This window comes from Argiope bruennichi, chromosome 4 (genome assembly GCF_947563725.1).
Source record: "Argiope bruennichi chromosome 4, qqArgBrue1.1, whole genome shotgun sequence".
In the NCBI taxonomy this organism is placed as follows: Eukaryota; Metazoa; Arthropoda; class Arachnida; order Araneae; family Araneidae; genus Argiope; species Argiope bruennichi.
Genome location: NC_079154.1, coordinates 70,662,663 through 70,676,123, shown reverse-complemented (window position 1 = coordinate 70,676,123; position 13,461 = coordinate 70,662,663). Strand labels below are relative to the sequence as shown.

The 13,461-nt window shown below is 27.4% G+C and overlaps 1 protein-coding gene across 2 annotated transcripts in view; it reads right to left on the bottom strand.

The window, feature by feature from the left end:
• The window catches only part of LOC129965945 (katanin p80 WD40 repeat-containing subunit B1-like), a 178,601-nt gene that overhangs the window by 91,099 nt on the left and 74,041 nt on the right, over positions 1–13,461 (bottom strand). For both annotated transcript variants that reach the window (XR_008784246.1, XM_056080248.1), the window contains exon 6: positions 13,303–13,386. Coding sequence is in view for 1 of the 2 variants with exons in the window: in XM_056080248.1 (XP_055936223.1) it covers positions 13,303–13,386 (84 nt within the window). In the remaining variant the exon portion in view is untranslated. The remainder of the gene's footprint in view (positions 1–13,302; positions 13,387–13,461) is intronic.

The following is a 13,461-nucleotide window of genomic DNA, read 5'->3' as shown; positions in this document are numbered from 1 at the left end:
CTAGTTACAGATGCGTGGAAATAATCACGAATATTTGAAGAATTGTAAACATCTTGAAAGATAGTTCAACTAAAGGAATTGCCTATGACTATTGAGAAGAACAAATATATCACTTTCCACATACTTAGTAAGAAAAGTAATTCAAACAGAATATTTTAGGCAAGGAAAATTCACTTGTCAATATTTTTATACATTATATTTATGTATTATATTTTTTACGTATTACATGGAGTTTCGGTTATATAGTTTTTTAAATTATATATTAATATAATTTAATTATAAATTTATATAATTTAATTAATTATATTATACTCTCGCTGCATCCAATACCAAAGATTAAATTGTTTGTCGATAAAGTATATAGGATGATACCAAGTTTTACTTTGCCATGAAATCCAATAAAGTGATGATCAATGTCATTTTCAACGAAGAAGGGTTTTTTTCCCTCATCGACTGGTCAGAGAAAGATGAAACAATTGATAGCATTGTAAAACGTTTCTGAGGCCAAAGTAAGTCATAAAAAAGCCATGAAACTCTCTAGGAAAGAATGGAGTTGCTTTCGAACTACGCTAAAACATATGTGATGGAGGTTTCCAAACGGCTTACAAAAATTTAATCAGAACCCCTCAAATATCTGCCGTTAAACCCCAATATCGTTCCATGTGAGTCTCATATTTTCGGCGAATTTAAAAATGACTGAACATTTATCTATACTTATAATAAAGCTCAATGTGTGTGTGTGTGTGTGTGTGTGTGTGTGTGTTGGCTCTCTACAGGCCAGATCATTTGACATACAGCTATCATATTTGTTACATGTATACCTTAGAGGTCGGGAATGTGCACCCGTGGTCCCTTTTTTTGAAATTTTAATTATTAATTAAAAACTAACTTTCCCGCCAAAAAAATCTTCCATTTTCCCCACCGCCAAATAAGTAAGGCTTCAGTTATTTTTTTTCTCCCAACAGAATTGAGGCTAGGGTTAATATTTTTCGGCGGATTATTTCAAACGATTCTGTTTATTTTCTTGATGTTTTATGCATTTAAAATGACACATTGTTAATTAATCCATGTTTCAGATTCATTCTGAAGTACTTTTGAATTAAAATAACACAGAATAAAGGAAATTAAAAATGTATAATCTGCATAGCGTTACCCCAACTGGCGTAGAAAAATTCACGCAGTTGGGTTACCGTAAATAGCGAAGAAAATTCACGCCTGCGCATTGTGTTCTGATTGTTACCATGACAACCATTATCAACGGATGATTTAAATTATTTTTAGGTGAGTTGCATGCTTTTGTAATTAAATTGTATTTATGTTAGTTATATATTTTTTTGCATATGCTTATAGTTTTAAGTACATCGTTTTTTAACTAGTTTTTTTAAACCTGTTTTCGACCGATTATTTTAAACGATTCATTTTATTTTCTTAGTGTTTGATGTATTTAAAATTAAACATTGTTAATGAATCGATCTGTTTATGATGAATCTGAGAAAATTTTGTTGGCAAATTCTTGAGATATTACATAAATTAAGAAAGATATTCTTTAGTGCCCATAAAATTTAAACGCTCAGTGACTCTATTATCAGTAATCATATTATTAAAAAAAATGCTTTGTTTCAGTAAAAAATATTATTATATTAATTTAATCATTTACACTTGAATTTAAAGCATAAATTCTACGAGGGGTAACAGAAAATTAGAGATATACATATCACGTTATGACTGAAGGCCTTTATAATATTATGAGTGAATTATATGACTATCAAAATTTGAAGCTTTAAAATATTTTGCTGAAGAATCTATTAAAGTTGGAATTGTGTAAAATATTTAATGGTACCACCGGAGTTTAACCCCCTGCTTGCCGCAATTTTTAAAAATCGTCAACAACGGCCTAGCGAAATGTTCAAAAGCAAAGGAGCAGATGTTAAAATTATAGTGCATAATAAAGATTGCCAGCTTTGGCGCGTTATCGCAACTTGGCGAAGAAGGGGGTTAAACTCCGGTTCAACCTATTTAATTATTAAAATTTAAACGAACATTAAGATTGGTGAACCGGCTGGTCGCCAAATGCGGCTAGTTAGTAATAAAGAAATTCAGAACACCGTGGAAAACTGGATCCATTAGCGATTCAAGTTTCACATTGTATCCCCAAGTGTAGAAGAATCAATGACAATTATGTGTAAATGTTAAACATGAATTGAAATATATATCCATACCTTATTAAATCATGCAGGATGGCAGAATATAGACAATAGAGACTCATTAGCCATTTTTTAAAGGCTTACATACATATAAATGTTTTCAGTTGATAAAATACTTTAAATGAAGTACAGAATTATGTTTTATAATCGAGTTAAAAAGTATGATGATACTGAAAGAAGTATGAGACCTAAAGTTTAATATTACTTCCTGATCCTGTTAAATAAATAAATGTTGATGTGCCATGATGCACATTAAAAAAGTTCGATTGTCGTATAACTGACAATCCCCGATTAATAATTTTTTTAACAAGCGTGAGTTCTATACAGATTTATTTCAGGCACAATTATCAGCTCTAGACAAGGTAAACTTTTTGGGCAAAATTAAAAATATCACTGTAATTTTGAAATGAAATTTTTTCAGCAAAAAAAGAGTAAAACTCATATACAAACTGTTCACGAAATAAAGACGGCTCAATCTGGAATCAACACGAAGAAAAGAACTAAATAATATCATTGAAAATGAAATATTACTTAAAATAAGATTATGAAACATTATATTAAACATAAATCAATCATGTTTCAGTAATATTTCCTTGGAAATATTTTCTTCGTCTGAAATATAAAAACTTATTCTCGAAGCAAATCTTCTTCATTATGGAACAAAGTTGTTGGAAAAAAATGCATAACAATATTATTGGTAAACTATTTATCAAATCTGCTTTACTATTTGATTCAATTTCTTAATTAATTTTAAATAAGCCTCAAAGAGTAATCTAATGGACTTGTGTAAGTACTCATAAAGACCCTTGCATTTAATAAGGTTGCACATGGTTGAAAATACTTGAAAGTTAAAACTTCCTCTCACTAAAGCAATATTCTTGAACAAAATCATAGTAAGTAAATGGTCAGATTATGATCCAAATAAAATCTCCGTATGTTTAACATACTTTAGTGCATCATCGAAGAAGAACATTTACATGCCAATTCGCTTGCTGCCTATTTGGTTGTATGTTAGGAGGATTTTTTAAAAATTGAATATGCTTATTTACTTTTAAATTATTCATTACGACTTTTAAAAAGCATTATCGAGATCATAGAATTCAGCTCATAAAGTTGTCTAAAATAATGAAAATCAAAGTTTTATAATTTGAACAGTTTTAAATGAAGAATTGAGACTTTATTCTTCAAAAATATTTTACCAAATATGACTAATAGACCTAAATTGTGTAAAAATTTATATGTTGTAAATTTTTTTAGCTTTATATTTTTTTAGACGAGTAATATTTAATATGATCAATTCTTTACTTCATTAAAAATTATTCTAATTGGAAGTAAATGCATATCTCGGATGGTTTAAAAATTAGTAACAGTGTCATGGTTAAATTAAACTTTCAACGTATCACTTTTAACTCTGGAATTCCATTAAAAATTTAATAATTTCCGTATTTTTCCGTAACGTATTTTAATAACGTATATTTCCGTAAAAATTTAATAATTTAATAACGTAAAATTTAGGAATGTAAAGTTCTCAAACATTTTTCCAAATTATCATTCTTATTCTTCCGATATTAAGAAACCATCAAAAAAAAGAAGGAAAAGAGAACATATCAAAATACTGGAGATATTCGCTCACTACTTTCAAAACAAATAATAAAGAAAAATTAATGAATTAATAAAAAAATAATAAATGTCACAGAAAAATTGTATGTTATTAATTATATTTAATTACAGAAAACAGCGTTTTCTGGCAGCTCATTCTGAGAATATCGTTTTTTGCAGCACGTTTATTAATCATAAGGATCAAACCAGAACTTATTTACCATGAAATGAAATATTAATTTTTGTAACAGAAAAAAATGCAAGCCGTGTCAGGTGAAATATCTAATACCGTTTCTTATTAAGATTCAAGCAAATGAAAGAAATACATATGCTTTATTTTAGTTAATTTGGGTTAGAGGAATTAAGAAAACGGGACAATATTTTTTTATCGCATGTATTGGACTAAAAAAATCGCTAATGCTTTTTGTCACGCATAGGTTTTCTTGAACTGCATAGTTAAAAGGAATCTATTACAGCCTTGAGACTTTTGGGTTAATCTTGGTCGCTTTATAAAAATGTGTCACACAAGCTAAATTATCACTCATTCAAATCACGTAAACGATTTGTTGAAAAAGGATTTGATGAATAAAGTAGAAATTGTGCCACATTTTCAGGCATTGACAATGTATCCTTGAAATAGAGTTTTCATGATACTGATACTGATTTTGGATACTAAAAATTTAAATACCAAATTTATTGTAAGTATAATAAAAGAGCTTTTTAATTTTTATGTGGTTTTAAATAATCTAATATATTGATAAAATAAAGGTTACAAAAGAATTGATGAAAAGAAAATAGCATTCTAATTCTTAATGAACAATACAATATTTGAATTAATATTTTATTGCAATTTAATTTCGGATTAAATGTAGTTGAGTGAAACAGTTCTCTAGCTTAGATCTAGAGGAAACTAGCGGGGATTACCTGCCCAAAACTTTCTCGCATAATCTCTAATAAATGATTATCCCAGAGAATACCTTGCATGGTCACGAAACATTAGCCTTTGGCGTGAATTTAGCATTTTTACTGATTCTATCGAGCCAACCTTGGCGATTAATCCATAGCATGCCTTAATAATATCCGAAAATTAAATTTTTGTTTTAGACGTTCCTCAAAACCGATTGAAACAAAAATTTGATATAAAATTACACTTGTAGTCAAAAAACTCACATACTGATATATTTAAGTATTTGCATTTTTGAGTTATCGCGTCTCCATGTTTCTGAAAGAACAGACCGACAGACGGTCAACCACTTGTTGGAATTGGCTCAGATTTTGATAGGTGTGTACTTTCTAAATATTAAATTTGTATACCGAATTTTGCCCATCTAGTTCCCTTCTTGTAGTTATAATGTTAGCTTAAACGAGAGCAGTCAGACAGAGAAACTTCTTCTGCATAGATTGTGTTCAAAATTTGACAGATATCTACGAATTTGGTATAAAGGCCGTATACCAAATATCATCCGTCTATCTCAAAGCATTTTTTAGTTATCTTTGTCACAGACAGATAGACAAACATATCTTTTCCAAAAATGTGATTTTCAAACCCGAAAGGACTGAAACGTGGAAATTCGTAAAAATCTCGAGTTCGATTTTTTTTTTGACATTACAATACTTTCTCTGTACTACGTATAAGAGAAAGTAAAAGTTAGTATTGACGTTGTCATAGCCACTGCCTCATATTTTGTTTCCGTGGATATGTAAACAACTCGAAATATATTATCAGATATTTTTCAGGAATAAATGCATATTTCTTTTCCAATATGCATAATTCATATTCTAAACGGACATTTTGCGTTCACTGATCTCTCGCATATATTTATTTATGATAATTAGAAATACGTTATTCTGGGGATAATTTATTCTCTTTTGCTTTGTTATGAATTTTAAGCACATGACGACACATTCACGTATGAAACGCAATATGATATCCCTACATAAGAAGATTGATTATTTAATGCTAACAAAAATAATAAAAGTCTATTTTTCTAACTTTTGTTTAGTCACTTGAGAGCTGTTGAAATATAAACCTTTATTGCTTTAATTCTCGCAAATTTTAATTTGGCAAACATTCGTGATAATATAAAATAAGAAGGTTCAAATTATTCTGTAATGTTTTATAATTATTTTGTAATATAATACAATTTTGTAAATTTCTTAATACTATATTGCTTTTATCGCTTTTTACAGTGCCCTTTTTTACTCCACTTTTAAAGATCTGCTAATTTTTTTTTAAATATAAATAAATATACATGCAAAATACAAATAAATACAAAATATACAATACAATACTTTAAATACAAATAAATATAATAAATATGCATAAATATTTGAAATTTAAAAAAATTACAAATTTTGAATTATAAAATCAGTTGGTTTTGTTTTAGAAATGTCAGAGATTTCAGAGTTTCTTTAGATGCAATCATCATGTAAAATCTCACTCTATTCCTTGATAAATATTTCATAGCTTTGTTTTCCTGCATGAAACGAGTTTCCCTCCTCCCACGCGCCAATATCACATGACGCCTTTTATTTTAGCAGTTTCTTGTAAAATTCATGGGAAATCATCAGAGCATTGTGTTTATAAAAATTTCTGTATGACGTTCTGTACTGAAGTAAAGCAGAATAGCTCTGCGTTCTTTCCATTGCCTCACCATTTTCTAATAGAAGTTTCATAAGTAAATACATAATTCTTTTAAGCCTATCATAGATACCATTCCCCATTGTATTGAAATTTGGTTGCAGACTTCCTTTTATTGTTCTAGTAGAGAACTTATTATTCATTTCAATACATTTGTTTCCTATATTTGAATATTTTTTTTTTTCAAATTCAGCTTTTATTTTTCAATTTAGCACATTATGCCTTTATAGAAAAACATCCTAATACAACTTTCCTTTGCACAGAAAAATGTTTTAGTCCAAAAAATTTTATCTTGACACAACAAACTGCAAAATTAATAAATATGATGGATAAATAATAATAAAATAGGTCAAATCAATCCCTAAATGTCTTTACCTGCTTTAAATGATTTTTTTTGTCCAAACGGTATTGCTCAGTAAAATGTAATATCAATACTTCTTACTTTATTTTGATTACGTATTTTTAATTCAACTTATTATTATTATTATTATAGACTATAAAATTCTGATGTCTACAATTAAAAAAATTTAATCGTAGAATAAAAAAAACCTATGCATTCAAAAAAAGTTTCATTTGTAACATAGATTAGATATTACAATAAATTTTCCTGTTCATGCAATTTAGAAGCAGATAAATTTGATTACAATCCTATTTTACGTTAAAACTTATTGGTGGTTATATTGAATTATTTCTTTTGAAATTAGGGCAACATCTCAACTCATTTTGGCGACTCTTCTTGTGTTAGTCTGTTTATTAAAATAATTCGTAGTGGATAGCCATGTCAATTGGCAGTCTTCATTTTAGAAACATTATACCAATTAAATTTGTTTTAAAAAATTACCTTTTTTATGTTTCAAAAAATAAATCCCTCTAATTAATCAAGTTTCAACAAAAACCATTATTACTTTTTATGAAGTGAAGAACATCGATTTTCCAGTAAAGTGCAAATCTAGAACCGAGATTTGATTAAAGTTTCGTTGACTATATTTTAAAGACAATACTAGAACGAAGATACAGTCATGTCTGACTTGATGAACTCACAATTCATAAAAACTTATGTCTGTGAATATTTAATCGTATTGTACAGTGTATCTACTGTAACTACAATAACATAACGTCTGGGGTAAAAAAGGAAATCACATAAATTTCTTATCAGGATCTCCATGAAATATGTAAAAAGTATTTCTTAAAAGAGGAAATGACATCCATGATTGCCGATACTTATGTTGCACAATACGTTGAATACTCAGCATTGATTTTTCCTTACTTTTCTTACAGCATAAAAAAAAAACACTACTGACATTGATGGATTACTGAAGCGTGATAAATGGATTTATTGGTCCACATACACATCTTTACTAACAAAAAATAATTAACAGTACAGTCTTCAAAAAAAAAATGATCACCTCTTTAACTTGAAAATTTATTATGACATCTTCAAAAAAAAGGTATGGTTGAAAATGGATTACAGAAACAGGTTTGTTTAGGTAGAAAAATTAATTAAGTGAGTGAAAAACATGGTAAATTAATTATTATCTCGAAATTTTTAATTACACTTCCAAATTTTTTTTACTCAGTTGATTGCCACCATGAAATAAGCCTTCAAAAAATTTGTAAGCTGCTGATGAAAACGATTTTATGTTAAACGAGCCATAAAATCGTTTGGCAGTGCCTCAAAAACTGTAAAATATTCCTCAAATATTTTTTGGCTCATTAAAAAACATAAGTTTACTATACTAATGGATGAAATAAATTCATATGTAAAAATAATTATTTATAAATTTTGAAGCCTGATTATGTGAAAATTATTGTAAAACATAGTAACATTTTTAAATAACAACAAACATGCGATGTTTAAACATCTAAATCATAAATTAACTCCATATCTGTAACAGTTTTTGAAATATTTACAAAAATTCTTCACCATTTCAATTTTGAGTGGTAACACCTTGGTCACCTACTTGTTGAGGTACTGAATATTATTTTTAATAGTTTCTAACCATCTGCTTATGCATCGTGGTACAAGAGCTTACAAGGTATAAGAAAGCTGCAATTATAAAATCTTTTATGGATAATTTCCATGTCAGGTGGCAAGGACTTATAAAAATATATACATATAAATTATCCAGAATATTAATTAGAATTTTTTCTAACAAGTAAGAACAATAGCGATAATGGATTGTAATATTTAATAAATTATTTATATTTTATAGTCTTTCTTTCATTATTAAAAATTAACTATCCATGACTAATGATGCAAATAATACATATTTATGATTTTTTTAGAATAAAATTTAATTATCAATCGACTTTGAAATACTTTAGATTTTTTCTGATTAAAGGATTTCAAATAATGGTGATAAATAAGGCTTTATTTACAAGTAAATTTCAAAGATAATTTCAAATCTTTGCCTTTCATATTGAAAGGTTTTATCACGGTATAAAAAAGAATGATTACTTATATTTATTTAACATACACTATCTTCTGGAATTACTGATATATCTACTTTTCAAATGATTTCATATTTTTCCAGAAGTATGCGGATTAAGATGGTGTCAGCCAAAAGAAATTTAATCATAGATTCTATATTAAACAGCATTCAACTACCACAAGAACTTAAGTGGATTTGTTTATCTACATTTTTTTCCATCAGAACAAAAAGAATTTATGATTTGAACTGGACATATTTGAAAATTGTTCCATTTTAGAGATTTGGAATATAGATGCTAGATGTGTTGCGCATCAAAATTAACATCGACTAACCGGTTTTGTATTAATTTTCCTCTCATGATGCAAATGTGAACTTTCTTTAAAAAAAAAAAAAAAAAAAAAAAAAAAAAACGAATTCATTTCTTTTCTCTTTTGAGGCTCATATAGCTATATATTCTTATTGAGTCTCCCTCTTTTATATTACCAAATAAAAAAAAAATGTTGCAATTTATTCATTTATGTTAATGTGGTTATGTGTAATAAGCAACGGGCACGTGAACATTATTTTCATTCAAATTAGATAATAAATCACTTGTAGTTAATGAATAATTTGTGAAGTAATATTATATAATTCTTATCATATAATAACATCATATCATTCTATACATATCATATGAAGTAATATTATATAATTCTTATCATATAATTCTTATATATCATATCATATAAGAATTATATAATTCTTATCACAAAAATATTAAAAAAGATTAAAAAAAAAAAGAAAGATTATTCAAAAGTAATAGATAAAATTGACGATATATTTGTAGTTCATATATACGATGCAATCCTGCTAATTCCATGCATTCTCACGTTTCTTTCAATAATTTTTGTGTTAGTAATAGGGTTGGTGGGAAAGCTCCAATTTCTCATAGTTCATAAAAAATTAATGGTCATTTGATTGCTTATTTTTAAATTGAAATTGAACTCATGATCGTTTTATACATTGTGTTTGTACTACAGATATGTTAATTAAAATTTTTTTTTAAAAAAAGGAAAATAATGTTTTAGTTACATAGTAATAATAAAAACATTTGTCATTGCATATAGCTTGTATGCAGACAATGCATCTAGATGAGGTTATTTTAATTTCCGAAAATTAATTATTTTTTTATAATTAAAAATAATAGATTCACATGTCCTTTTGACACTATTAGTTCATTTTTTTTCTGAAAATTTTTTTCTATAATTTAAAACCCTAGATTTACATATCCTTTTGATTTGACTAAAATATTGTTGAAATTTGTTTAAAACCAAAAGTGTAATATCTTTTTTAAAAAAGTACTTCTTAGTGAAATGCTGTTCTTATATGATTAATAATCATTTTCGCCCGAAAACAGCATTTCTTCCTTTAAATAAATTCCTAAGAAATTCATTGACTTAAAGTGAAATTACGTGAATTTATTTCTAAGCAATGAAGTAAAATTTTATTTAAAAACATTGGAATCAATGTATTACATTCTTCACAAAAATGAAATTTTGGGCGTTACAGAAATGTCTAAGAAGGGATCAAGCGTATTGGTGGATTCTAAAATATTCTGAAAAATAATCAAATGTTTAAATTTACAATTTAAAAAATCATATATTTATGGGAATTTGAAAATGAATATAAATGTTAAATAATGTTCTAAATAATATTAGGCTAATTTTTTGAAATCTTAGTGTAATAAATTGAAAGAAATGCTGCATTTGTTTTTAACAATTTGAGGTTTATTTAATTCTAGCCGCCTTTGGCGACCAGCCGGTTCGCCAATCTTAATGTTCGTTAAAATTTTAATAATTAAATATTTTATGCAATTTCTACTTTAATAGCTTCTTCATCAAAATATTTTAAAACTTCAAATTTTGATTATCATATAATTCATTCATAATATTATAAAGGCCTTCAGTCATAACGTAATATGTATCTCTCTCATTTTCTGTTAGCACCCGTAGAATTTATGCTTTAAATTAAAGTGGAAAGAATTAATCTTCAATTAATATAATAATATTTTTTACTGAAACAAAGCATTTTTTTATAATCTGATTACTGAAAATAGAGTCACTCAGCGTTTAAACTTTATGGGCACTAAAGAATATCTTTTTAAATTTATGTAATATCTCAAGAGTTAGTCAACAAAATTTTCTTAGATTCATTATGAGCAGATCGATTCATTAACAATGTTTAAATTTAAATGCATCAAACACTAAGAAAATAAAACGAATCGTTTAAAATAAACGGTTGAAAACGGTAGAATTTATGCTTTAAATTAAAGCGGAAAGAATTTATCTTCAATTAATATAATAATATTTTTTACTGAAACAAAGCATTTTTTTATAATCTGATTACTGAAAATAGAGTCACTCAGCGTTTAAACTTTATGGGCACTAAAGAATATCTTTTTAAATTTATGTAATATCTCAAGAGTTGGTCAACAAAATTTTCTTAGATTCATTATGAGCAGATCGATTCATTAACAATGTTTAAATTTAAATGCATCAAACACTAAGAAAATAAAACGAATCGTTTAAAATAAACGGTTGAAAACAGGTTTTAAAAAACTGCTTAAAAAACAATGTACTTAAAACTATAAGCATATACAAAAAATATATAACTAACATAAATACAATTTACTTACAAAAGCATGCAACTAACCCAAAAATAATTTAAATCATCCAACGTTGTCATGGCAACAATCAGAACAGAATGCGCATGCGTGAATTTTCTTCGCCGGTTACGTAACTGAAATACGTGATTTTTTCTACGCCAGTTGGGGTAACGCTATGCGGATTAGAAATTTTTAATTTCCTTTATTCTGTTTTATTTTAATTCAAAAGTACTTCAGAATGAATCTGAAAGATTGATTCATTAACAATGCTTAATTTTAAATGCATCAAACATTAAGAAAATAAACAGAACCGATTGAAATAATCCGCCGAAAAATTTTAACCCTAGCCTCATTACTGTTGGGAGAAAAAAAAACTGAAGCCTTTCTCGTTTGGCGGTGTTTAAAATTTAAGATTTTTTTGGCGGAAAAGTTGGCGGTGGGGAAAATGGAAGATTTTTTTGGCGGGAAAGTTAGTTTTTAACTAATAATTAAAATTCTAATTAAAATTTCAAAAAAAGGGACCCCAGGTGCACATTCCCGACCTCTAAGGTATACATGTACCAAATTTGATAGCTGTATGTCAAATGACCTGGCCTGTAGAGCGCCAACACACACACACACACATTGAGCTTTATTATAAGTATAGATATAGATATAGATATGGTCATTATCGGAGTAGCGGTTTTCGTGAAATAAAAATGATTTTCTTTCAAGAACTACTGTGAAATTCATAATAAAATTTTATACAAACATAGAAAAAAGTCCACCGGTTCGAATAATTAAAAAATTTCAGTTCCCCATAGTGGAAAATTCTAATTAATTCTCTATTTAATAAACTCAGTTAATCCATTTTTCAATCCGAATGCCTGTACCTCTGATTTATTACCATCGATACCAATTTTGTGAAAATACATTAATAAATGCTCGGATTATAGAGATATTCTGTTTTTTAAATTGAGGATTGTATAAGATTCTTATTTAATAACTGCAATATTGTACGTTTTCATAAAATTGCTTAGAATCAATTTACGTTACTTGTAAAGAGTAGAAGTCGGCATATTGATGATATACGATTTATTTCAATGATTTTGCAAGAAAAGTTTGGGTATTATATAGAAAGAATATATGATTAAATGCTATATCGATAAATTTGTTTAAGGCTTATCTACGTGCTGCTCATTCTTAAACTCAATTATGGAAGTCAGTGAATGCCTTTAGGACTTATGAAAAGTGATGGCTTGAAAGAATTAATTCGTTACACTCGACTACACTTTTCTTCTCTTGTAAAGTCGGCAGACTTCAAATTTTTATGAAATCCTTGTATTTTGAATCCTTTCTCTTTATATTTTTTTTCTTTATTTCTGACAAGTTATTTCAGAGAATGTAAACCAAAGACAAACATTTTCCCAGATGAAAATTTCTTTCTTACAAACACCAAATACATGCTTCTGTTGCTAAGAGTTAATCACAAAATTTTAACATTGTATAAACAAATACTAGAAAAGTTAATTAATCTTTTTTAACACTTCTTCCATAACTTTTCGGTTACAAAGTTTAAATATATATTTTTCTGTACATGTATACTTTAAGACCTTATTGACGATTTTATTATTTATAAAGTTTTATAAAGTTTCTGACAATCCTGTAAAATAAATTCATATTAAAAATGTTTTCAATATTGAAGCATGGATATCTTTGAGAGCATTCCTGCTATTTGATCTTCTGAGTGCGGTTTGGTTTCTTTATTTTCTAAAACAAAGTAATGAAGAAACTTCCTCTCACCTTTATAACTCCATCTTCAGATCCCGAAGCAATCCATCGACCGTCAGGACTGAATTTTAGGGTATTCACGGCTTTCGTATGCCCCTGAAAAGAAAGAAGTCAATAAAAAAAATTATTGCTAATATTTCTTTAAAAAAAATTTCGTGAAATTCATTCAAA